This window comes from Pipra filicauda, unplaced genomic scaffold (assembly GCF_003945595.2).
Source record: "Pipra filicauda isolate LSUMZ 115617 unplaced genomic scaffold, ASM394559v2 scaffold537_size357629_pilon, whole genome shotgun sequence".
In the NCBI taxonomy this organism is placed as follows: Eukaryota; Metazoa; Chordata; class Aves; order Passeriformes; family Pipridae; genus Pipra; species Pipra filicauda.
Window position 1 is genome coordinate 242,469 of NW_024104684.1, and position 24,086 is coordinate 266,554.

The 24,086-nt window shown below is 68.4% G+C and overlaps 4 protein-coding genes and 2 non-coding genes across 7 annotated transcripts; 4 read left to right on the forward strand and 2 right to left on the reverse strand.

Annotated features, from left to right (window-relative positions):
* Positions 1-794: 794 nt before the first annotated feature.
* On the reverse strand, positions 795-4,681 carry CCKBR (cholecystokinin B receptor). Its single transcript, XM_027734920.2, has 5 exons — positions 4,357-4,681; positions 3,107-3,358; positions 2,388-2,652; positions 2,189-2,316; positions 795-1,895 (listed from the first exon to the last, which is right to left on the reverse strand). The coding sequence occupies exons 1-5, from the start codon at positions 4,523-4,525 to the stop codon at positions 1,378-1,380; spliced, it is 1,332 nt and encodes a 443-aa protein (XP_027590721.1). The 5' UTR covers positions 4,526-4,681; the 3' UTR covers positions 795-1,377.
* A 237-nt stretch (positions 4,682-4,918) lies between these two features.
* Positions 4,919-9,570, reverse strand: CNGA4 (cyclic nucleotide gated channel subunit alpha 4). The gene is made up of 7 exons (XM_039387159.1): positions 9,461-9,570; positions 8,563-8,676; positions 8,363-8,469; positions 6,391-7,383; positions 5,960-6,324; positions 5,407-5,485; positions 4,919-5,127 (listed from the first exon to the last, which is right to left on the reverse strand). The coding sequence occupies exons 1-7, from the start codon at positions 9,568-9,570 to the stop codon at positions 4,919-4,921; spliced, it is 1,977 nt and encodes a 658-aa protein (XP_039243093.1).
* Positions 9,571-10,457: 887 nt separating this feature from the next.
* FHIP1B (FHF complex subunit HOOK interacting protein 1B) lies at positions 10,458-18,538 on the forward strand. 2 transcript variants are annotated; one of them, XM_027734921.2, is made up of 13 exons: positions 10,458-10,499; positions 11,889-12,159; positions 12,240-12,482; positions 12,914-13,300; positions 13,906-14,064; positions 14,146-14,232; positions 14,342-14,509; positions 14,842-14,921; positions 15,133-15,305; positions 15,755-16,708; positions 16,800-16,978; positions 17,198-17,360; positions 17,910-18,190. In XM_027734921.2, exons 2-13 carry the CDS (start codon positions 12,022-12,024, stop codon positions 18,188-18,190), a joined length of 3,012 nt encoding a protein of 1,003 aa, XP_027590722.1. In that variant the 5' UTR covers positions 10,458-10,499; positions 11,889-12,021. The 2 variants fall into 2 exon arrangements, with proteins under 2 accessions (XP_027590722.1, XP_027590723.1); XM_027734922.1 differs by lacking the exon at positions 10,458-10,499 and having other exon boundaries at positions 12,022-12,159; positions 17,910-18,538.
* A 1,686-nt stretch (positions 18,539-20,224) lies between these two features.
* RPS11 (ribosomal protein S11) lies at positions 20,225-22,738 on the forward strand. Its single transcript, XM_027734924.2, has 5 exons — positions 20,225-20,298; positions 21,048-21,179; positions 21,423-21,498; positions 21,990-22,119; positions 22,565-22,738. The coding sequence occupies exons 1-5, from the start codon at positions 20,284-20,286 to the stop codon at positions 22,686-22,688; spliced, it is 477 nt and encodes a 158-aa protein (XP_027590725.1). The 5' UTR covers positions 20,225-20,283; the 3' UTR covers positions 22,689-22,738.
* LOC113995147 lies at positions 21,622-21,706 on the forward strand. Its single transcript, XR_003543279.1, has one exon. It is a non-coding gene; the product is annotated as a small nucleolar RNA SNORD35 (small nucleolar RNA).
* On the forward strand, positions 22,357-22,446 carry LOC113995146. Its single transcript, XR_003543278.1, has one exon. It is a non-coding gene; the product is annotated as a small nucleolar RNA SNORD35 (small nucleolar RNA).
* Positions 22,739-24,086: the final 1,348 nt, after the last annotated feature.

Genomic DNA, 24,086 nt, shown 5'->3' on the forward strand with positions numbered 1-24,086 from the left:
CCCCTCATGGTGCCCCCCGTGTCCCGGTATCCCCCCGGTGCTCCCCGTGCCCCGGTGCCCCCGTGCCCACCTGCAGCGCCAGGTCCAGCGCCCCGAACAGCACCCGGCAGGCCGGGCACGACACGTTCCTCCAGCCCCAGCGCGGCGCCGCCGCCACCAGCTGCTCCCCGGGGTCGGGGGGCAGCCCCGCCTGCGCCGGCCCCGGCAGCGCCAGCAGCGCCAGCACGGCCAGGGCCAGCGGCAGCGGCAGGGACCGGGACAGCGGCCCCGGCGGGGCCTGGACCCCGGCAGCCATGACCGAGGGGCGGGGGGCGGGGCCGGGGCCAGCCCGGTGTTCATAGCGAGAGGCGGGGCGGGGACGCGAGGGGGGCGTGGCCTGTGCCAGAGGCGGGGCGGCCGAGAGCAACGGGGGCGTGGCCGTGGCCAATAGCCGGCGGAGTTATGGGGAGAGGGCGTGGCCACCTGGGGAGACACGCACAGTGGGGGCGGGGCCTGTGTTGGAGCGCGGGGCATGACGGGAGATGGAGTCCCGAGGCACCTCGGCGTGCCGGGGGTGTAAAGGGGGGACATCGGGGCTGTGGGGTCACCCCCCGGAGGGCGGCGGGGTCACACCGGACCCGAGGCTCCCAGCCCCCCGCGGCTGCTCCCGCCGCCGCCAGGCTCGGGGGTCCCCGCAGCGGAGGGTCCCATCCCGCCGCCCGCCGAGCCCTGCGCGGTGCCGACCCCCCGTCCCGCCCGGGGCTGCCCCGCGGAGCCGCCGCGGCGGCCGGGCAGGCATGGTGGGAGCACAGCTGTCGCGGGTGGGCACAGGACAAGTTTATTGTGACTGGAGCCGGGGAGCGGCGCAGGGGGACCCCGGGCTGTGGGCGCCTCGACTTCCCCCCGCTCGCAGCCTGCCCAGCCCCGAGGGTTCCCCTGCCTCGCCCTTCGCCCCCACCCAGACGGGGACTGGGGGCGGGGGGCTGAGTGGCGCTGGTGGGTGAGGGGGTCACGGAAGGGAGGGGGGCTGGGGACTCGGGGTGCCCTGAGCTGGGAGGCAGCGGGGGGGCACAGAGGGTGCTGGCAGCACCCAGGGGTTGCAAAGTGGGGGTCTGGCTCGAGGGGGTCTGGCTGGCGGGGTCCAGCTTAGGGGGGCTGGGTTCAGGGAGGCCCCAGGCACTGGTGGGGGGGGGTGAAGGGGGTCCAACTGGCAGGTCCCAGCTCAGGGGGGGGCAGGCTGCTGACAGTGGTGTAGCTGAATTATTGGAGAGTGAGGCTCTGGCCATGGGGGGCTCGAGGGGGACCGGGCTCATGGGGTAGGGGCTCAAGGGGGCCCCAGGCACTCGTGTTGGGGTACTCAAGGGGGTCCAGCTCAGGGGTCCAGCTCAGGTGTCTGGCTCAGGGGGGGCCCAGGCTGCTGACGGTGGTGTAGCTGAACTTGGAGAGCGAGGCGCTGGCCATGGGGGGCTCGTCGTTGGGGGGGCGGCGGGGGCAGGTGCGGCGGCACCCCCAGCCCGCACAGGTGGCCCCGAAGGCCTTGCGGAAGCGGCGGTTCATGAAGCAGTAGATGAGGGGGTTGGTGCAGGCCGAGGTGTAGGACAGCAGGTGGATGAAGGCAATGGGGGTCCCCGAGAGCGCCCGCTGGGCCGCCCGCGGGGCGAAGGCGCGCCAGGTGTTGGCGGCGAAGATGGGCAGCCAGCAGAGGAAGAACATGGCCACGATGACCACCAGCATGCGGATCACGCGCCGCTTGGCTGCCAGCTGGGCCCCCGAGCTGTTGACACGTGCCCGGTCCTGCTGCGCGCCCGCCCCCAGCGCCCGCAGCTCCAGTGCCGCGCCCGGGCGCGACAGCTGCAGGTAGCACCCGTCCCCCTCGTCACAGCTGGGCACCGCGTCCCCCCCGGCACCACGCTGGGCTGTGGGGCGAGGGAGCACGGTCAGGGCCGTGGCACTGGGGGGACATGCTGCACCCCAACACCATGGGAGCATCCTCTGGGCAGTGGGATGGGGTGCAGGGGACACAGACACATCTACGGCATCACGGGGACACACTGCACCCCAAGGCTGTGGGAACATCCTACAAGGAGGTCCCTGGGAAACGGGATGTCCCCGGGGAATCCCCCACTATGGGGAGATGGGGTGAGGGCTCTACCCTCCCTCTCATTCTGGGGCAGGGTCACCCCCAGCATCATCCCCCCCGTCCCCTCACCTGCCGCCTCCCCCTTGACGTGCAGCTCGAAGCGGATGCCGCGGTAGAGCTCGCGGGAGATGAGCCCATACGCCACCGTCATCACCACGCCCGGGATGAAGAAGAGGATGAGGAGCAGCAGGACGTACCTGGGACAGGTGGCCCCTGTCACTCAGTGTCCCCTTGTCCCCCATGCCGCCCGTGCCCCCCCGGGACTCACCAGGCCTGCCGGACGCGCTCGCTGGGCCAGTGGTGCGTGCACTGCGCGGGGGGCGGGCGGGGGGCGCGGGGGGCAGTGGGGCGCGTGGTGCTGTACACGGCGTAGGGCAGCATCAGCAGCGCCGCCAGCGCCCAGGTGCCCGCGATGACACGGCAGGCGTGGGACCGCGTCTGCCAGGCGCGCGACTGCAGCGGGTTGCAGATGGCACTGTAGCGCTCGAGGGCGATGGCCACCAGGCTGAAGGTGGACACGGCCACTGACACCCCTGAGGGCAGTGGGGGGGGTCAGTGGGTGTGGCGTGATCCTACAGCCCCCCGTGACCCCCTGCAGCCCCCCAGTGCACCCCATGTACCCATGAGGTAGGTGACGAGACCCTCACCCTGTATCCCACATACCCATGCAGGACAATCCCCCTCCTCGTACCCATGAGGCAGGGCAATCCTTCCCCCCTACCCTTGAGGCAGGACAATCCCTCCCCTGTAACCATGAGGCAGGACAATCCCTCCCCTGTACCCATGAGGCAGGACAATCCCCCGTACCCATGAGGCAGGACAATTTCCCCCCATACCCATGAGGCAGGACAATTCCCCCATACCCCCATAGCAGGACAATTCCCCATACCCACGAGGCAGGACAATCCCCCCTCCCCCAAGGCAGGACAATACCCACGAGGCAGGACAATCCCCCCGTACCCACGAGGCAGGACAATCCCCCCGTACCCATGAGGTAGGCGACGAGCTTGCAGACGGCATCGCCGAAGACGAAGGCGCCCATGAGGCCGGGCAGCAGGGTGAAGGGCATGCAGCACAGCGCCAGGAGCAGGTCGCTCAGCGCCAGGGACAGCAGGAAGCAGTTGGTGACGGTGCGCAGCCGCCGGTTCAGCGCCAGCACGGCCACCACCAGCGTGTTGCCCCCGACGCTCAGCACGAAGATCAGCGCGTACAGCACCACACGCACCGCCACGTCCAGCTCTGCGGGCAGCAGCGTTGGGGACCCCGGGGCACCCCAAAGGCACCACGAGGGCACCCCCGCAGGCACCCTAAGACTACCCCGGTGGCACTCCAGAGGTGCTCCGAAGCCACCCCAGGACAGGTCCAGGCACTGGGGCTCTGGCTGGCTCCACGGGGCTCAGTGCAGAGCAGGCACCAGGCACCCCAGTGGCACCTCAAAGACACCCCCAGGGCACCCCGGAGGCACCTCGGCACAGGTCCGGGCTCCGGGGCACCGGGGCTCCAGCGTGACCGGGTGCCCTGGTGGGGATCCGGCAGCTGAGCATCCCGGCTCTCCCCGTGTGGCAGTCGCCGTGGGATCGGGGTGCTCCCGCTGACCCCCGGCTCTGCTCCGTGAGGCTGGGGGTCCTGAGCCACGCGGGTGCCCCCATCCTGCCCACCCTCCCTCGGAGCTGGGCTTCCGGTCCGTCGGCAGCGCAGGGACGTGACCGGGGACGTCTAGACCCGGGAGCCGAGTGACAGCGGGGGCTGGCGGGGGGGGCGATGAGAGCCCCAGCCCTGACCGTGGCGTTGGGGGGTTCCAGTCGGGGAATGGGACTGGGAGGTCCCAGCCCCGTTGGTGGGTTGGGATTGGGGGTCCCGGCTGGTCAGAGGGGAGGGGTTGGGGGTCCCTGCCTCGTCAGTGGGGCCGGGGTACCGGACGGGTGGTGGCTGCGCCACCCCTGTCGGGGTCCCCTCCGCCTTCCTGCTGCCCCGGCACAGCCCGGTGTGTCCCCTCCGGGATCCCCAGCGGGACCACCGGGCAGTGCCGGGGCCGCCGAGCCTCCGGCCGGGGTGCAGGGACCGGGATGCGGAATGTGATGGGGGACACGGCGGGGACCGGGGGCAGCACCGGGCAAGGACCGGGGGCACCGGGGTGCAGGGCGAGGGGCACCGTGGCGGCACGGCGGGACGAAGCGGGGTGCCTGGGGGTGCAGGGCCGGGCACGGGGGGTCCCTCCCGCCCTCCCCCCATCTCACCTCTGGGCGCCGGGGGCCCGCGGAGGCCCCTGCGGAGGAGGTCGCAGGCGGAGCTGTTAGTCCCGGTGCCGGTGCCGTTCCCGGTGCCGTTCCCGGTGCTGTTCCCGGTGCCGTTCCCGGCGCGGCAGAGCAGCTCCTGCAGCGACTCGTTGAGGAACCGGGGATCCATGGTGGGGCCCCCCGCGCCCCCCCCCCGGCAGGAGGCACCGGGAGGGATCAGGCACCGGGAGGCACCGGCAGGCTCCGGGAGGGACGAGGCTCCGCTCCGCTCCGCTCGGAGCCGCCGGTGGATGAGCGGGGGCGGTGCCCGGCGCGGGGCGGGCCGGGGCCGGGGGCGGGGGGCGGTGGCGGCGGGGGGAGCCCGGGGGTGCGAGGGGAACGCGGGGGAGTCGGGAACGGGGGAACCCGGGGGACGGCGGGGGGCACGGGGGGTCCGTAAGCGGGGCTCGGGGAGTACCGGGATGCAGGCGGAGCCCCGGGCGGGTCGGGGGGTTCGCACGGGGCTCGCCGGGAGCGCTCCTGCGGCGCCGGGCGGCGGCGGCGGCCGTCACCGCGGTGTCTGTCACTGTGGGACTGTCACCGTGTCCCCGCGAGTGACCCCGGGGCGGCCCGGCGGGCTCGGAGTCCCGAGCTGCTTCCGACTCCGGTACCGGCTCGTTCCCAGCCCAGACCCCACCGCTCCCCGACCTCGACCCGTTCCCTTCCCGGCCCCTTCCCCGTCCCGGTCCCGGTCCCCGTTCCGCAGCGGCAGCAGCTGTCGGTGTCTCGCTGCTGTCCCCCCCCCGGTGACCCCTCAGCGCTGTGGGACTGGTCCCCCTGCACCGCCCCCCCTCCCAGGACCTCGAGCCCCGGGGAGTTCCTGCACTCGTCTGGAACCCCGTGACCAAGAGGGACCCTGTGCCATGGGGGTACCCTGCATCCTATGGGGACCCCCTCCCCCAGGGTGTCCCTGTGCTATGGAAGGACCCTGTACTTTAGGGGGAACCCGGCCCCCAGGAGGAACCTGTGCCCTGCGGGGAGCCTGTGCCCCCCTGTGACCCTGCACCCCACTGGGGCCCTGTGCCCCAGTGGAACCCTGTGTCCTGGGAGGACCCTGTGTCCTGAGGGGACCCCACACCGTGGGAGTACCCTGTGACCTGGGGGGACCTTGTGTGCCACTGCGACCCTGTGCTATTGGGGTACCCTCTGCCATTTGGGGACCCTGTGCCCTGGGCAGACCCTGATCCCAAAGAGGACTCTGTGCCTTGGAGGGACCCTGCACCCCAGTGGGACCCCGTCCTCCAGCAGGACTTGGTCCCTGGACAGGACCCTGTGCCTTGGGGGCAACCTGCACCTTGAAGGGATCCCAGTCACCGACAGGATCACGGGCCCTGAGGGGACCCTGCGTCTCGGCTGGACCCTGTGTCCTGGGGGGCCCCTGTCCTACAGCAGGATCCCGTGTCCTGGGGGGCCCCTGTCCTACAGCAGGACCCCGTGTCCTGGGGGGCCCCTGTCCTACAGCAGGACCCCGTGTCCTGGGGGGCCCCTGTCCTACAGCAGGACCCCGTGTCCTGGCTGGCCACTGCGGTGTGGCCATTCCTGCTGCCCCAGCCATCCCCGCTGCCTCCTCCTGCTGCTGCCTCAGGTGCAGCTGCCCCTCGAGGCGCTGGACGCGCAGGGCCATGCGCAGGGCGCTGGCCTCCAGCTGTGCCAGCAGCCGAGCCGCCCGTGTCTGCAGCCCCTCCAGGGCCACCTCCAGCCCCCACAGCCGCCGCTCAGCCTCGGCCTCGGCTGCCGCTGCTGCTGCCTCAGCACCCGTGTCCAGCCGCCCCATACCCAGCAGCAGCTCCCGGCCCTTGGCCTCCATGGCGGCGCGGGCGTGGGGGAACTCAACCAGCACCTCGGCCAGGTCCTCCTTGCCCAGGCAGAACAGGTCCGAGTAGCCGATGCTCAGGATGTTGGCCGTGCGCCTGTTCCCCGCCGTGTTCCCTGCAGGGTGGGGGCCATGAGCCAGGGGGGCCGTGGGCCGGCGTCGGTGTGAGGTGTGGGGCTCACCCTTGATGTTGATGAGGCTGATCTCCCCGAAGTAGAGCCCCTCGCCCAGCACGGCCAGCTGCGTGACGCCGTCCTCGGCCACCACGGCCAGCCGGCCCTCGCGGACGAAGTACATCTCGCGGCCCACGTCGCCGCGCCGGCACACGAACTCGCCGGGGCCGAAGACCTGCGGGCGCAGGCGCGGCACCAGCTGGCGCAGCACCTCGTGCCCCCAGCCGCGGAACAGCCCCACGCGCCGCAGGGCCGGCAGGTGCACGCTGGCCGCCACCTCGGCCCGCAGCCCCCGCGGCAGGTGCTGCAGCACCGCCCGCTCCGCCGGCAGCTTGCGCTGCACGCGCAGGTGCTGGTGCCAGCGCGCCACGCGCCTCGCCAGCCGCCCGCCCACGCCCCGCGCCCGCAGGTACCGCCGCACCGGCCCCGCGTCGGGGTAGAAGGCGGCGTCGGCCGCGCTGAGGTTGGCGATGACGGCGCTGATGCTGCCGGTGATGGTGGCGAAGCCCAGCACAGCCAGCAGGAAACCGGCAATGGTGAAGAGGAACTCCTCCTTGCGCTGTGGCGCCGGCGTGTCACCCACCATGGCCAGGACCAGCGTGGAGAAGTAGAAGCTGTGCAGGTATCGGCGCAGCGGGCGCGCGAAGGCAGGGCACACCCAGGGGTCGGTGCCCGGCCCCAGCCGCGCCGATAGCGCGAAGTAGAGGCAGCCGTGCCAGTGGATGCCCAGCACCAGGTACATCATCAGCTTGGCCACACGGAAGGTGTTGGGCCACCCCGTGCGTGTCTCACACTGGTTGAAGGCCTCGAAGAGCCGTGGCGCCCGCAGGCAGCGGTTGGCACGTGCTGCCGGCACCCCTGGGACCCCCGGGACCCCTGGGAGCAGGCAGAGCAGCTCGGTGGGCAGCACAGCTGCCACGTCCCAGGGGAAGGCCCAGGAGCACAGGTAGCGCCGCCGCGTCCGGCTGATGTCCTGCACCAGGATCCCATCCTCCAGAAAACCTTGGGGGCAGCCAGGAGGGTCATGGCGCTGGGGGGGGCCCGGGAGAGTTGAGGGGTAGGGGTTTCTCAGGGGGTCCCTGTGAGGGGAGGGGCTGGCAGTGGGGACTAGGTGGGTGCCTGCCATGGAGTGGGGGGTGTGTCCTGGAGACCAGTGCCTCTGGATGGGCACCCTGGGGATGTCACTGGGGGTTCCCTGGGCTACTGTGGGGTTGAGGGGTCAGCAGTCCATGCTGGGACCCCAGAGTGCCCAGCCAGATCCCCCTCGTGCGGGGTTGGGTGACAGCTGTGCCAGGTGGGAGTGCACCTGTGTGTGCATGTGTGTGTGTGTGTGTGTTTACACACCTGTGCGTTTGTATGTGTGTGTTTGTGTGTAACACACCCACGTGTCTGTGTGTAATACACCTGTGTGTCTGTCTGTGTGTAACACCCATGTCTGTCTGTGTGTAACACCCCTGTGTCTGTCTGTGTGTAACACACTCGTGTGTCTGTATGTGTGTCTGTCTGTGTGTAACACTGTGTGTGTGTGTGTAACACACCCATGCGTCTGTCTGTGTGTAACACACCCGTGTGTCTGTCTGTGTGTAACACACCCATGTGTTTGTGTGTGTGTCTGTCTGTGTGTAACACTGTGTCTGTGTGTGTGTGTAACACACCCGTGCGTCTGTCTGTGTGTAACACACCCGTGTGTCTGTCTGTGTGTAACACACTCGTGTGTCTGTGTGTGTCTGTGTGTGTGTAACACTGTGTGTCTGTGTGTGTGTGTGTAGCACACCCGTGTGTCTGTCTGTGTGTAACACACCCATGTGTTTGTGTGTCTGTCTGTGTGTAACACTGTGTCTGTGTGTGTGTGTAACACACCCGTGCGTCTGTCTGTGTGTAACACACTCGTGTGTCTGTGTGTGTCTGTGTGTGTGTAACACTGTGTGTCTGTGTGTGTCTGTGTGTGTGTAACACCGTGTGTTTGTGTGTGTGTACACACCTGTGTGGAGGCGCACGGCAATGTCCAGCAGGTACAGCGCATCACTGAGCCCGTCCAGGCCCCGCCACAGCCCCACATGTGCCTCCTGCACCTCGGGGAAGCAGCACCTGGGGTGCAGGTGGCATCACAGGGCGTCACCAGGACGGGGCCGAGGGGCCCGGGACGCCCCACACCCCTGCCCTGACCCCCCTGCCTGGCACCTGAGGATGAGGACGACCCAGTTGTAGAGGATGGGCAGCACCATGAGGCTGATCCACCAGTAGTGCCAGTCCCCGGCGGGGTCACGGGTCCACCTCTGAGGAATGGCAGTGCTGCTGGGGGCACAGAGGGACCTAGTGTCACCCCATCCCCATTCTGGACCCCTGGCCCTGCTGCCCTGCACCCACCCACAGCTGCCAGGGGCTCCGGGGCTCAGCCACCCTCCAGCACCTGTAGGACCTAGGGGTTCCTGCAGTGCCCCCACCCCAGCCCCGCAGTGGGCAGCCGTGCCCTGCTCACCCCACAGCGTGTCCAGTGCCGGTGCCAGCCTCAGCCCTGGCCATGGGCCTGGAGGTGCCGCACAGCCGGAGCCAGGCCCAGTGGCAGGACAGGAGGGAGCTGAGGGGCTTCATCCTGCGCGACAGGGGTCCTGTGCGTCCTGGTACCCGGTGGGTCTTGTGCATCCACATACTGGTGGGTCCTGGGCCGGGTCCTGTGCTGAGTCCTGTGCCGGGTCATGGGCTGGGTCCTGGGCCGGGTCCTGTGCTGAGTCCTGTGCTGGGTCCTGTGCACCTCAGTGCCCAGCGGGTGCTGCCGCTGGTGCCCGGCCCTGAGCGCGGTCCCTCAAGAGGTCCCGGCCACGTGGCTCCTGCAGCGCCAGGCGCGTCCTGGCAACGTGGGGTCCCTGGGGCACCCACGGCCCCCCGGGATGCCCGGGCTGTGGCAGCCACGGTGCCAGGTGCACCGGGCAGGCCAGGGCATGGAGCTGTGGCCAGGTGTGCTGGGGCCCAGGCCAGGCCCCAGTGACAATGGCCAGTGCCAGGCAGTGCCCTCTGCAGAGCTGGTGGCAGCTCCCAGTGCGTGGTGCATGCGTCAGAGCTGTGCCCGGTACGGGGTTACCTGGCACGAGGTGCCCGGTACAAGGTTATCTGGTACATGGATGCCCAGTTCTGGGCGTCCCGGTACAGGGGTTCCGGGTTCTGGAGTGCCCAGTTCCAAGGGGTTCCCATACCCAGTTAATCCAGTTCTCGGTGCCTGGCTCAGGGGGGTGCCTGAGTCCGGGGTGTCCGGTTCTGAGGATGCAGTGTGCTGGGGTTACCCGGTGCAGGGGCTCTCGGTACACGGTTCAGGGGTACCCAGTTACTGGGGGTTCCCAGTACACACGTACCGGGTTCCCAGCTCGGAGGGGTGCCCGGTTTTTGGGGGTGCCTCATAACAGTGGGTGCCTGTACAGGGTTACTTGGTTGCAGGGGTTCTGCTAAGGGATGCCCAGTTCTCGGTGCCCGGCTCGGGGGAGTTCCCGGTTCCGGGGATGCCCCATTCCAGGGGTGCCCGTTCGGGGTTCGCAGTTCCCCGTTCCCCCGGCAGCGCAGCCAATCAGCGCTCGGCCGGCCCGGCCACGCCCCCTCGGTCGGGCTCGCCCCCAAGGTGTGGTGGGCGTGGCCGTGCCTGGTGGGCGGGGCCGGCGCGCGGTGCGTCGGGTGCGGCGCGAAGATGGCGGCGGGCGCGCGGGGCCCGCGGCGGGGGCGGGCGGTGAGCGGCGGCGGGACGGACCGGGGGCACCGGCGCGGCCGGGACAGCGCCAGCGGGACACCCCGCGTGGGGACGGCGGCAGCGGGGGGCACCGCGGGCGGGGCGGGCCCCGCAGCCGGGCCGGCCAAGCTTCGCCGCGGTCCTGGGGCGCCCGGGCCGCCGCCCGCCCTTGGCCGTGCGGGACCGCCCGGGCCGGGCCGGGCCGTGTCCGGGACGCGGGAGCCGCGGCGGGACTCGCGGCGGGACCGGGCCTGGGCGGGTCGCGGTGCCGCGGGGCAGGGGCCCGGTGCCGGGGGGGCCCGGAGCGGCGCGGGGTCCCGGCGGGTCCCGGCCCCGCGTCCGACGCCTCCTCTGCCCTCCCCAGGTGAGGCGCTGACGGGACGGGACCGCCGCGACCTTGACCCAGGTAGGCGGCCCGGCCCCGGGGCATGGGGAGGTCCCGGTTTTGCGTGACCCCAGGGTCTGGGAGACTCCAGGTCCCGGTATCACCGTGGCCCCGGGACTGGGGGTGCCCGGGTGGGCAGCACCTCCCGCGGGCTGGAGAACAGCAGCCCCGGGGTGGGACAGCCCGTAGCCGCGCGTAAGCCTTCAGCGTCACCGGGACCACTGGCATCCCGCGGTGGCCCCCCGGGTGACCCCACACCATGCTCCCCCTCCCAGGGTGCATAGGAGGGGCCGGTGCCCACAACTACACCCCCCGGCACTGGCTGCAACCCCCTACCCATGGTGGCCGTGCCCCTGCTGTCCCTACCCCAGGTGCTCCTGCCCTGGTGACACCCAGACACCTCCCCATGCCCTGGTCACCGGCTGCTCCCCTGCTGCCAGACCCTCGCTGCAGCCCCGCCCGGTGACACTAGGGTGTCACCAGTGTGGTGACACGGCCTGTGCCATGTCCTGGCCGTGTCCCCTCACATGCAGTGGGAGCTGCCGGGTCAGGGTGTTGGGTTGTTGGTGTCAGGATGGGGCTGGTGGCAGCAGCCAGTGTCCCTGTCCCACTGGCATGGCTCTGGCTGTGTGCCAGACAGGTCCCTGTGCCAGGATGTGCCTGGTGTGCCACGTTGTGGCCTTTGGCTCTGTGTCCGTGCTGTGGCTGTGCAGGGCTGTGGTGCTGGGCCCTGGGCTGGCACTGCCCCGGCATTCGGCAGGTCTAACTTTAGCAGCCACATGAGCCCTGGTGCGTGGGTGGGACATGGGACACCGGCTGTGCCGGTATAAATAGCTGGCTCTGCCGGTGCTGTGTCCCACTGCCCTGGCTCTGGCCACTTCCCTTTCCTGCTCCTGCGGTTTGGGGTGTCTTTAATGGCGCTTTCACTTCCCTCAGCCCCGCATGGGGGCTGTGGCAGTGGCTCTTGGTGCCACTGCCCTCCCCACGTGCTGCTGGGGGACTCCTGGTGTCTCAGTGTCTCCAGGCTCCCCGGGGGACACTCGGTGCCTGTGGTGGTGGTTCTGGGGCACAGGGCCCTATAAATATCCCTGGCAGCACCATCATGCCACACCGGCTGTGGGTGATGCTGCCCGGGGGTGGGAGCTGTCCCTCTGTCCCAGCTGTCCCAGTGGGTGCTGGGTGCTCCCCACACCCGCGCTGGGCCGGTTCCCGGTTCAAAGTCCGGCGCTGGATGTGAGCAGAGCTGGGATCCAGAGTTTTCCGGCCACCGCTGCTCCAGCGCGCTTGCCCTCCCTGCCCTGGCCCAGCTCCCGGCACTCCAGCTTGCCTGCCTTCCTCCCCTCCTCCCTCCCTCCCTGTTGCTGGGTGCAGAGCCGGGCTGGGGATCCCTGACCTCCCCTCTCCCTGCAGCCACTGGCAGCAGCATGGAGAGAGGACCCCGGTGTCCCGCCCGCTCGCCCATGCCCCCACGGCGGTGCCAGGCCTCAGCCGGAGCGGTCGGGGCCCCCTGGCGCTGCCCGTGACTGCCGTGCCCCGCGTGCCGATGGAGAGGATGAGCTGGCTGAGCAAGCTGACACCGCGGGCGGGTGGGCAGCGAGCCCCCCGCAGTGCCAGCCTGCAGCCCCCCGTCACTGCCGACCCCGAGACCTGCCTCATGGTCTTCAAGAACCACTGGGCACAGGTGAGTGGGGCGCAGGGGTGGCAGGGACCCCCCCATCTCCCAGCCCCCGGCGCCCACCGCCGTGTGCCCCCCTCCCGCAGGTGCTGCGGATCCTGGAGCGGCGCGGGAGCAAACCGGCCCCCGACGACCTCAGCGCCGTCCGCAACAACACCTACCAGATGCTGAACCTGCTGGCCGAGGACCGGCCCCGGCGGGATGGGGACAGGTCCCAGGGGGATGGGGACATGGCCTGCGGGCCCATCCTGGAGTTCGTGGCTGCTGAGAACCTGTTGGAGCAGCTCCTGTGCTGGCACCTGCAGGGAGACTTCACCGAGGAGAGGAAGGTCCATGATGAGGAGTGGAGAGGGCAGGGGGGGGTCTGTGGGAGTGAGTGGCCTGCGGGGGGCTGGGACAGGCTGGATTCAAGGGGTGAGGGTGGTGGGGTGAGGGTCAGCCAGGCCAAGGGCTGGTTGCTGCACCTGGGGAAGTTCAGGTTGGATTTAGGTTGGGACTAGATGGGCTTTAAGGTCGCTTCCAATCCACAGCGTCCTATCGTTCTGCGATATTGGGGAAAATCGCTCCTGGAAAGGGCTGTTCAGCCCTGTCACGGGTGGCCTAGGGCAGGGCTGGAGTCCCCACTCCTGGGGGGATTTCACAGCTGTCTGGCTGTGACACTTGGGGATGGGGCTCAGTGGTGGGCTGGGCAGCGCCGGGGGAGCAGATGGACCCGGGAGTCTCGGTGCCTCTCCCACCCCGTCCGTGTCCCCATTCCCAGGTGGAGCAGCTGAAGCTGTACGAGATGCTGATCAGCCAGGCCCGGCAGCCTCTGCTGCGGCACAAGGCGGTGCTGACGCCGCTGCTGCGCCTGCTCAGCGTGTGCGCCGAGCCCGCCTCGGCCCCGCTCGAGAACAGCCTGGTGCTGCTGCTCAACCAGCTCTGCGTCTCTGTGGCCCGCGAGCCGGCCATCCTGGAGCTCTTCTTCCACAGCCACACGGACCAGGGCCCCGCCAACCTCATTATCTTCTCGCTCCTCATCCCCTTCATCCACCACGAGGGCGCGCGGGGCCAGCAGGCGCGCGACGCGCTGCTGCTCATCATGGCCATGTCGGCCAGCAACCGCGCCGTGGCACAGTCCATCACCGACAACTCCTACTTCTGCCCAGTACGGACTGGCCAGCGGGGCCTCCCCTGCCTGGGGCAGGGCTGGGACATGGTTGGGTTGGGCCACTGGGGCTGGAGCCATGGACAGGCCTGGAGGGAGGAGCGCTGCCCTGGATGGAGGCTTGGGGATGGGAGAGGTTTGCAGATAATGGGGGGTCTGGTGATCTTGTGGGGCTTGGAGGTGATGGAGAGTTTGGGAGTGATGGAAGGCTTTGAGATAGAGGGCTTGAGGGTGATGGGGATCTGGAGATAGCATGGTGATGGGGGGCCTGGGAATGATGGGGTACTCGGAGATGGCAAGGGACCTGGGGATGATGGAGGGTCTGCAAGTGATGGGCTTGGAGGTGACAGGGGGCCTGGGGATGGAGTGCTTGGGAATGATGGAGGGGCTTGGAGATGATGGAGGGCTCAGTGTTGGGCTGAGGACAAGGGGGCCGGTCCCTTGGGCCAGAGTGGGACACTGGGCCCAGTCCAGCTGCCCTGCCTGAAGCCGGGCTGGAGGGGGGCAGGTTCCTGTGGGATTGGGGTTCAGAGGAGGCTGGTCAGGTCCAGCGGCCGGAGGTCTGAGGGGCTGTGGAGCAGCTGAATACCCAGGTGTGTCCCCAGGTGCTGGCCACGGGCCTGAGCGCCCTGTACTCCTCCCTGCCCCGCAAGATCGAGGTGCGGGGGGACGACTGGCACTTCCTGCGCCGTGAGGACTGGATTGGCGTCTCCTCCCTCGTCCTCTTCATGAACTCGCTCGAGTTCTGCAACGCTGTCATCCAGGTGGGGCCGGGGGGCTCTGAGGGGCTGTGGGGGGCTCCCAGCGCTGTAGGGGGCTGCCTGACCCTCCCTGTGGCCCCACAGGTTGCCCACCCGCTGGTGCAGAAGCAGCTGGTGGATTACGTCCACAACGGGTTCCTCGTGCCTGTGATGGGGCCGGCACTGCACAAGGTGAGGGACCCCCAGGAGCAGGCACAGAGTGTGGGTCTGCTGCCCATACCCCTGCCTGTGTGGGTGGGCAGGGCCACACAGTGCCCATCCTGTGGTGCCCGTCCCACAGACCTCGGTGGAGGAGATGATCGCCAGCACGGCATACCTGGACCTGTTCCTGCGCAGCGTCAGCGAGACGGCGCTGCTGAAAACCTTCCTGCGCTTCGTGCTGCTGCACCGGCACGACAACGCCACCATCCTGGACACGCTGGTGGGCCGCATCAACAGCAACTCCCGGGTGAGCCCTGTGGCCCCCAAACACCCCCATCCCATCCCCATCCCATCCTGGACACCTTGGTGGGCCACATCAACAGCAACTCCTGCATGAGCCCCCCATGGCCCCCCCACATCCCGTTCCCATCCCCAACATACTCACCCCAACTGGGACATGCTGGTGGGCTGCACCAGCAACTCCCAGGTGAGCCCCTGCGGCCCCCACGGCCCCCCATCATCCCTGTCCTCATCCCATTTCCATTCCATCCCCGACATCCCTATCCCCAACATCCTCATCCCGTTCCCATCCCCAGCCCACCTGCCCCACCGCCCCCCTGATGCCTGTGCTGTCCCCAGCTGTGCATGGTGTCCCTGAGCCTGTTCCGGACCCTGCTCAGCCTCAACTGCGAGGACGTGATGCTGCAGCTGGTGCTCAGGTAATGGGGACAGGAGGGGCTCGGGGGGGTCACCTGCTGCCACCCCATTCCAGGGGATTCTCTGGGATGGGACCCGGGGCTTTGCTCCCAGCTGCGCATGTGGGTGTGGGGCAGCCACATTGTTGCCTGGCTGTGAAGGGGCTGGGGTCTAGTGGGGTGTCCCCGTCCCGGTGTCCACCCCTGCAGCCCCTCTGTGCCCCCCTGCCCCCAGGTACCTGCTGCCCTGCAGCCATGTGATGCTGAGCCAGAAGCGGGCAGTGCGGGACCTGGACATCTACGGGAAGACGGCGGCCAAGTTCCTGTCGCTCATCCCACGCTGCTGCCGCCCCGAGAGCCCCCCACCGCCCCCCGACCGGGAGGAGGAGCCCCCGTCCCGGGCCAGGGGTATGGCACCGCAGCCCCTCGCAGCCCCTGCGCATCCTGGCTTGATGCTGAACCCCCTCCCAGGCTTTACATGGCCCCTCAGGCCCTGTCTCGTCCCAGGACTGAGCCCCCTGTGCCATCCCTGTGGCCCTTCAGACCCTGTTCCCATTCCGTCCTGCCACTGGGCTCTCTTGCTGTCCCCATGGCCCCTGGACCCCCTTTCTGTCCTAGTGCTGAGTGCTCCTATGCCATCCCTACAGCCCCTGGGACCCCATCCCCATCCTAGCTCAGAGCTGAGCCCATCCCCGTGGCCCCTCAGATCCTCTCCCTGTCCCAGCATTAACCCCCTTCCCACCGTTCCTGTGGCCCCTCAAACCCCACTCCCAGCTTGGTGCTGACCCCTGTTCCCCCCACAGCCCCTCGAACCCCTTCCCCCCCCAGCTTGGCGCTGACCCCTGTTCCCCCCACAGCCCACGGCAGCCCCGGCGCAGACGCCCCCCCGGCACCGAAGCCCTCCACGCCGTCCCGCCTCTCCTTCTTCATGCGCCAGGCGAGCGCGGCCCCCCCCGAGGCGGCCGCCCCCCGCTCCCCCGGTCCCCCCGCGGGCAGCCCCCCCTGCGCCGGTCCCCGGGACGAGGTGGCGGAGCTGGACAGGAACTACCTGGAATACCTGCGGGACGCGCGGCGCAGCATAGACCGCTGCGCCTGGGCCTGCCGCGTCTGGTCGGCCCCCTACGACGGCGAGGACCCCCGCGCCCCTGGCCCCCCACCTGACCCCGACAGCCCCCCAGCGCGGCCCCCGGGGCCCCCCACCCCGCGGACTAAGAAGCGGGGGCTGCCCGAGGAGGGGGCGCGAGAGGCGCTGGGGGGGTCCCTCGGCGGGGATGAGCCCGGTGTGGGGGGGTCTGGCCCCGACCCCCGGGATGGAGGGACGCTGGTGAACGGGGCGCACACAGCGGCCGAGCCGGGGCGGCCCGAGGGGGACGTGGTGGTGAAGAAGGTCCGTCGGAGCCCCCAGGGCGAGGGGGAGGGCAATGGGGGGGCGCCGAATGGGGCCCCCCAGGCGCAGCCCCCCAGCTGGGAGCCGCTGCCATCTGTGGACTCGCTGCTGGAGGAGCTGCTGGCCCGTGCGCCTGCTGAGCCTCCCGGCACCGGCGTCTCCATCGAGACCTTCACCGAGGAGCTGCGCGAGATCGAGGCCGAGATGCGGAACGGGGGCGTGGGGGGGCCTCTGGCCGCCCCCCCAGAGCCCCCCGAGCCGCCCCTGTCCCGTGAGGAGGAGGAGGCCTTCGCCAGCTTCGCTGCTCTGCCTGAGGGAGACGCGGGCGCCGGGCGGGCGCCGTCGCGGCCCCCGGACCCCTTGGCGCAGGTGGTGGCCAGCCCGCCGCGGGCGGTGGGGCCGCCCCCCAGCCAGCCCTTCACAGGTGGGCGTGGGGGGATGGGGTGGGGGTCCCAGCTGCTGGCGGGGCCCTACCTGGCCCCCTTGTGCCCCCACCTGACCTCCCGTACCCCCAGGCCCCTTCGTGTCGGTGCTTTTCGGGAAGCTGGAGAACATGCCCCACAACTCGCTCTATGTCAACTTCCTGCTGACGGGGCTGGTGGCCCAGCTGGCCTGCTACCCCCAGCCCCTGCTCCGCTCCTTCCTGCTCAACACCAACATGGTCTTCCAGCCCAGTGTGAAGTCCTTGCTCCAGGTATGGCTCCCCGGGACCGTCTTCCCTCATGGAGTCATAGAAAAGGGTTGGAAAGGCCCCCAAGACTGTTGAGTTCCCCCAGCAATGCCCAGCCCACCACTGCCCCGTGTCCCCAAGTGCCACGGGAACATGGCCGTTATTCCGCTGTGGGGACAGGGACTCTCCCATGCCCCTGGACTCCCTCTTCCTCTGGGACACCTCCATCCTGTGGTCCTGCAGGTGCTGGGCTCGGTGAAGAACAAGATCGAGAGCTTCGCCGCCAGCCAGGAGGATTTCCCAGCGCTTCTCTTCAAGGCCAAGAAGTACCTGATTGCTCGGGGACGGCTGGACTGGGCCGAGGGGCCTGGGGCCACCCCTGCCCTGCGGCGCCCTGACACCCTGGGTGAGGGCACGGCCTCGGCAGGGACTGGGGGTGCATGGGGGGCTGGGGGCTGTGTGAAACCAATAGGGGCTGTGCAGGGAGTTGGGGCTGTGGAGTGGGCTGGGGGCAGGGCCGGGTCCTGGGGGGCTGCATGCTCTGCCGTACAAGGGGCTGGGGGCTGCATTAAGGGCTGGGGGCTGCCCTGTGCATTGCCCAGGGGCTGGGGGCTGCGTAGTGCGTTGTGCAGAGCACTGGAGTCTGCACGGGGGGCTGTGGGCTGGTGGGGGGGGCTGGGGGATGCATGGGTTATAGGGAGGGGCTGGGGGCTGCCCCCTGCATTGCCCAGGGGCTGAGGGCTGCGCATAGTATGGGGGGCTGTGGGGAGGGCTGGGGGCTGCATGGTGTGTTAACAGGGGGTCTGGGGTCCGTGCTGGGAGCTGGGGAGCCCTGGGGTTTCTCCATGGGGAGTGTGAGTCTGGGGGAGGTGAGCGGTCTATGCAGTGGCTGGGGGAGGTCTGGGGGTGCACTAGGGCATAGATGCGACCCCCCATGTGCCCCCTTGTCCCACAGCCCGCAGCCGGAAGCCGTCCCTGGGGGAGCTGCTGCTGCGCCACGCCAACAGCCCGACGCGCGCGCGGCACGCGGCACAGCTGGCCCTGCAGGGGCTGCGGGACGGGGGGCTGCAGCCCCTGCCTCCCCTGGCCCCCCCGGCGCGGCACGGCGAGGCCCTGCGTGTGCGCAACGCCGTGTACTGTGCCGTCATCTTCAGCGAGTTCCTCAAGGAGCTGGCGGCCATCGCCCAGGCCCACGCCGTCACCTCCCCCTTCCTCACCGAGCCCCCCGAGGAGTGACCCCCCGGGCCCCTTTTTAACCCCGGACTTGGACCTTTTTAATTTATTGGGGCGGAGCTGGGCTGAGGCAGGGCTGCACTTTGGACACGAGTGGCCGCCCCCCACCCTGTGCCCCGGGGGGCAGGGCAGGACCCTGGGGGTCCCCTGGGCTCGAGGGGCGGGGGGGCGCGGGGCGGGCTGGCTCTGCCCCCCTCGGCCCCCCGGGGGTCCCCAGTGCCCACCCAGCTGCTCTCTATGCAACCCCTGGGGTGTGGGGCTGGAGGGGCGCGGGGGGGCCGTGCATGGGGAGGGGCCGTGTGTGTCTGTGCTGTGTAAAACCCTTCGGAATAAAGGGTCTGGTCGAGGGCATCGTCCCCTTGTCTGTGCTGTTGTCGGGGCACTGCTGGCCTGAGACACCCCACGTCTGCCTCTCCTCAGCTCTGGGGGGCTCGGGGGGTGGCCATGGGGCAGCGAGTGCTGCCAGAGCCGTGGGGTGAAGCTGTGACTGTTGGGGGCAGCGGCAGCACATGGAGAAGGTGCTGGTGTTGGCCCCCCAGGTGTGGGGGTGTGGGGGCTCCAGCCCCCTGGTGCTGTGACAGTTCCTGTCCAGCACCCACCTGGGACCCCTGGGACCCCTTCCCTGTTCATGGCCATCGCCCCACAGCTTCCCCAGTGCTGCTGGGGTGGGGATGAGGATGGAGGTAAGGATGGATGGGGTTAGGGACGGGGATGATGCAGGTTGGATGGAAGTGGGGTTGGGATGAGGAGGATGAAGATGGGAATAGAGGTGGGATTGGATGGGATGAGGATGAGGGAATGGGATGAGGATGAAGGGGATAAAAGGGATGGGGCCCCAGTGGTGGCACCTCCCAGGCTGTTGGGGGGACTGGTGGGTGCCCCAGGGCAGCGACTCCATTCCCTGTCCTGTTTACCCCTCCATGTCCTGCAGGAGCAGTGGCTGGAGAGCATCCATATTTTTGATTCCAATAGTTCATGTTTTTATTGCAGTCACTCAGTGTGTCCACTGCAGCTTTTCTCCAGTTGTACAGCATGGAAACACTGGGGAGAGAGAGCAGAGTGAGCTTTATTCCAGCCTTTTTTTCCCCAGGAGTATGGAAGGTCACCCACCCAGCAATGCAGAGCCTGGCTCTGGGGCTCCAGCTGCACACCAGGGCTGGGAATCAACAGGATGAAGTGATAGCAAATAATAGTGCAGGGAGATGAACCTGCTGTGGTCAGATCCCAGTGGCACCTCCCCTCCAGTGAGGAGGTGGGCAGGGGCTGGAATCCGGGGGTCCTGCCCCCACCATGCTCCGTTCCAGCCCTCATATCCCTGTGGATGAGACTTTTTCCTAGTTCCCAATTGATTGTGAGCAACTCCCAGTCATCCCTTTATCTCCAGGTGAGGTTTTCAGCCCAGGTGAGGTAATTTCTGTATCAGAAACAGTGTGGCCAGCAGGACTGTGTAAGTGATTTTGTGCCCCTGTGCTGGCACTGCTGAGGGACCTCCAGGGCTGTGTCCAGTTCTGGAACCTCATGGAAGAGAGACATGGAGGGGCTGGAGCGTGTGCAGGGAAGGGAAGGGAGCTGGGAAGGGACTGGAGCAGCAGGAGGGGCTGAGGGAGCTGGGGGGGCTCAGCCTGGAGAAAAGGAGGCTCAGGGGGGACCTTCTGGCTCTGCAACCCCCTGACAGGAGGGGGGAGCCGGGGGGGTCGGGCTCTGCTGCCAGGGAACAAGGGACAGGAGGAGAGGGAACGGCCTCCAGCTGTGCCAGGGGAGGCTCAGGTGGGACAGGAGGAGGAATTTCCTGCTGGAAAGGGTGGTGAGGCCTTGGCAGGGGCTGCCCAGGGAGGTTTGGAGTGCCCATCCCTGGAGGTGTCCCAGGAAGGCCTGGCCGGCACTGGGTGCTCTGGGCCGGGTGCCGAGGCCGCCCCGCTCGGGCGGTTCCCCCGCACTGACCGGTCCCGTCCCCGGCTCCATTTCCCCGTCACGTTCCACCCGACGGGCCCCGTGACGTCACACGCCACGTGACGTCGCTGCCGCCCCTGGCCCCGCCCCCGGGTTAACCCGCGCCGCGCGTGCTCCGCGGCCTCTTTCGGCCCGCGCGCGCCAAGATGGCGGACACGCAGGTGGGCGCTGAGGGGGCTCCGCCGGGACCCCCCGGCACGGCCCGGGGACACCCCGCTGGGCCCCGCACCGGCCGGCGGGGCGCGGGGGAGGCGGCCTCGGCCGGAGAGGGGCGGCGGGAGCGGCGCGCGGGGGGGGTTCGGCCCTGGGGTTTTGTGGCGGGACGCCGAGGGAGAGTCTCGGGGTTTGGGGTGGGGCGGGAGAGGGACCCGTGCCCCGGGGCTGGGAGTGGGAGAGGGGGGTCCCGGTGCTTGGAGTTTTGGGGTGGGGGCGACGGATGGCTGGTCCTGGGGTGGCGGGGAAGGGTCCCGTGCCCCGCGGGTTTGGGAGGGGAGGGAATTTCGGTGCCCTGGGGTTTTGGGGGCCGGGGGGAGGCGATGGGCCCGTGTCCCCGGGATGGAGGGACGAAGGGGGCGGAACCTCGGTGCCCCACTGGTTCGGGGTGGGGGCAGAGGTTCCCGTGCCCCGGGGCTGAGGGAGATCTTGGTGCTCCCCGGGGTTTTATGGGGTGGGTCTTGGTGACTCGGGGTTTGGAGAAGGGGGAGGGAGGGTCCCGGTGCCTCGAGGGTTTGGGGGAGGGCACGGGGCCCGGTGCCCCGGGGTTGTGTGAGGTCTCTGTTCCCCCGGGGCCCGGGGGAGGGCCTCAGTGCCCCGGGGCCAGGGCCGGCTCCACGCCGGTGCTGAGGGTGCCACAGCCCGGTGCCCGGGTCCCGTTCCCGGCCCCACGCTGACAGCCCCCCGCCCCCTGCAGACGGAACGCGCGTACCAGAAGCAGCCGACGATCTTCCAGAACAAAAAGAGGGTGCTGCTGGGCGAAGGCGGCAAGGAGAAGCTGCCTCGCTACTACCGCAACGTGGGGCTGGGCTTCAAGACCCCCAAGGAGGTGAGGGGGCCCTGGGCAGGGCCTGTGTGACCCCCAGCTGTGCCCCCAGGAGGGCCCTGCCCAGGGTGGGCATGGCACTTGGGAAGGGGCAGTGGTGGCAGTGGTGGTGCTGGTGAGAGCCAGTCTTCTCCAAGGCTATTCCCACCTGGACCACTCCATGATTCCTTGCTGCAATGAGTGTCCTCTGAGCTCCGGTGTCACCTGAACCGTGTCCACTCACCTGGCACCCACCTGTCCTTGCAGGCCATCGAGGGCACCTACATCGACAAGAAGTGTCCGTTCACTGGGAATGTCTCTATCCGAGGCCGCATCCTGTCAGGTGAGATGGGACATCCCCGAGGGAATCCCAGGGGAGTCCTGGCACAGGTAACCAGCCAGGGCCTCTGAGGTCCTTGGAGCAGGAAACCTGCCCAAGTGCCTGTCCCCGCCCTGGTCCTGGAGCCGCAGATGATGCTGATCTCACGATGGTCTGCCGAGCCCACCACGGGCCTGACGACGCTGCCACTTGGCTTCACTGATGCAGGTGACAGGACCAGGTGCTGGCAGGGACCCCCCGGGTGTGCTGTGCCTGGGGGGCAGGTGTTGCTCTAGGGCAGGAGCAGGTGGTGCAGGAAGCATTAGAGAGTGTGTTAGAAGGGCTTCAAAAAGAGCCATAATTGGGTTTGTGACAGAAATGGGGAGGGCGTGGCCTGGCAGGGAGGGAGTAGCTGCCCTGTGGCCTGGCAGGACACTGAGCACCCCAGAGGGAGGTTAGGGTTTGGGATTCAGGTAAACATGGAGGAATACCTGTGCCTGTCCCCCGTGGCCCAGGTGTGGTGACCAAGATGAAGATGCAGCGCACGATCGTGATCCGCCGCGATTACCTGCACTACATCCGCAAGTACAACCGCTTCGAGAAGCGCCACAAGAACATGTCTGTGCACCTGTCCCCCTGCTTCAGGTGTGTGCAGCTGTCCCTGTGCCCCTGTCCCCCTGCTCCAGGCGTGTGCAGCTGTCCCTGTGCCCCTGTCCCCATGTGTGCAGGTGTCCCTGGGCTGTGCCAGGTGTGCTGGGGTTGTCCCCTCACCTGTCCACATTGACTGTGTGTGGTGCTGAACTCATACAAGCTGCAGTGAGGGCACACCTGGGTGGGACATAGGTGGGTTCATGGCCCAGCTCCTCACAGGAATCTGCTCCCAGGTGATGATGTCCAAACTCACGATGGTCTGCAGAGTCCCCCAGGTGAGGGGCTGCTGACAACGCCACTGGCATGTGCTGAACCATGGGGCAGGTTCTGGGCAGTACCTGTGGGAGCTCTGTGCTCCCTCCTGGGGAGAACAGCCAGGTTTGGGGTTCTGAGGGACAGGGGAGCCCCGGGAGCCCCTGACCCCCCGGTGTCCTTGCAGGGACGTGCAGATCGGGGACATCGTGACGGTGGGCGAGTGCCGCCCGCTCAGCAAGACCGTGCGCTTCAACGTGCTCAAGGTGACCAAGGCCGCGGGCACCAAGAAGCAGTTCCAGAAGTTCTGACACCTGTGGGGAGAGGTGGGGGAGCAATAAACATTGGGAACATGGAATTACCTGTGTGTGATCCAAAATGAGTCCTGTGGGGTGCACAGCTCCTGGGAGCTCACGGGGCTGGGGTGGGCTCGGGGGTGTGGTGCTGGGAGCCCAGGCACAGCACAAGGCAGAAAGGGACACGCTCCAGCTGCTCCTGTCACCTCCTGGTGTGTCACAGCGAGTTCTCAGTCCAGCACTGGTTTGTGCTGGGTCGTGTCCCCACTCCCAGTGCCGGTGCAGCAGGTGAAGGGGCCTGGGGCCAGCTCCAGTGGTGTCACCTTCACCTGGGCCAGTTCTGGTGGAACGAGATGAGCTTTAATGTCCCTCCCAACCCAAACTGTTCCATGATTCCATGACCTCTGGGTGCCTCCAGCTGCCGCAGGTGAGCCCCACACCTTTGGCCACAGGCTGGAGCTCAGGGGGTCGAGCTGTAGCCATGCTTTGTGCTCAGACTGTTGGAACAAACCTCGAGGTGTAAGGTAAGTTCATACAATTCCCAGTAAATTCAGACCTTTGAGGCTCGGGACATCTGTAACTTCCCTCCTGGCCCTGCCAGAGCCTCAGGACTGTCACAGGTTTGTGCTGGGAATTTGGGAGCAGCGGAGACTGCGGGACCTGGTGTACAGGGACAACAAGCAAGAGAGTCCCCAGTTGGTCAGGAGGCTCTTCCTGGTTTCCCAGTGCCAGTGGGTGCCATGAGCACACTGGGATTCATCCACCAGTTACTTTATGACCATGGGACATCCCTTGGAAGGGGCTCACAGGGACCATTGGGTCCCTGTGCCCAGACAGCCATCCTGGCCTCAGGGAGCATTTCCCCCCTGGGCAATGTCACTGCCCTGGGCACCAGGCTCCCCTGGCTCGGGTAGGAAGGGAGGAGCATGTGGGGGCAGGAGAGAAGGGGGAAATGGGACAGGACATCCATCAGCCATTTTCTGAGCGCCTGTGTGGCCCCCCCAGCTCCTGAGCAGAGGGAGATGAGTCCCCCCAGCACAGTGCCCTTGAACCATCCCAGCATCGAACCACCCCCAAATCAGGATGATACAGCAGGAAGGACCATGGGAAGGACAAGCCCCACAGCCATCTCCTTCCTGAGCTGCTGTTGGACATGGCCCCTCCCCGGGACAGGGATGGAGCGGGGAGCAGTGGCGTGTCCTGCACCCGGGTTACCTGGGTTACCTGAGCGCTGGTGTCCCGGTGGGGGTGGCAGCGGGTCCCACAAAGCTTGTTGGGTCCTGCTGCGGGATCTGCTCCTCTCCAGTGTTCCAGCTGCACCATCTGTTGGCACTGCTGGGGCTGGGAGCGTTGACCTTGTGAAAACCACATTGATGGTGATTTCCATGACAGGGACTGTGCCCTGGGTTGTGC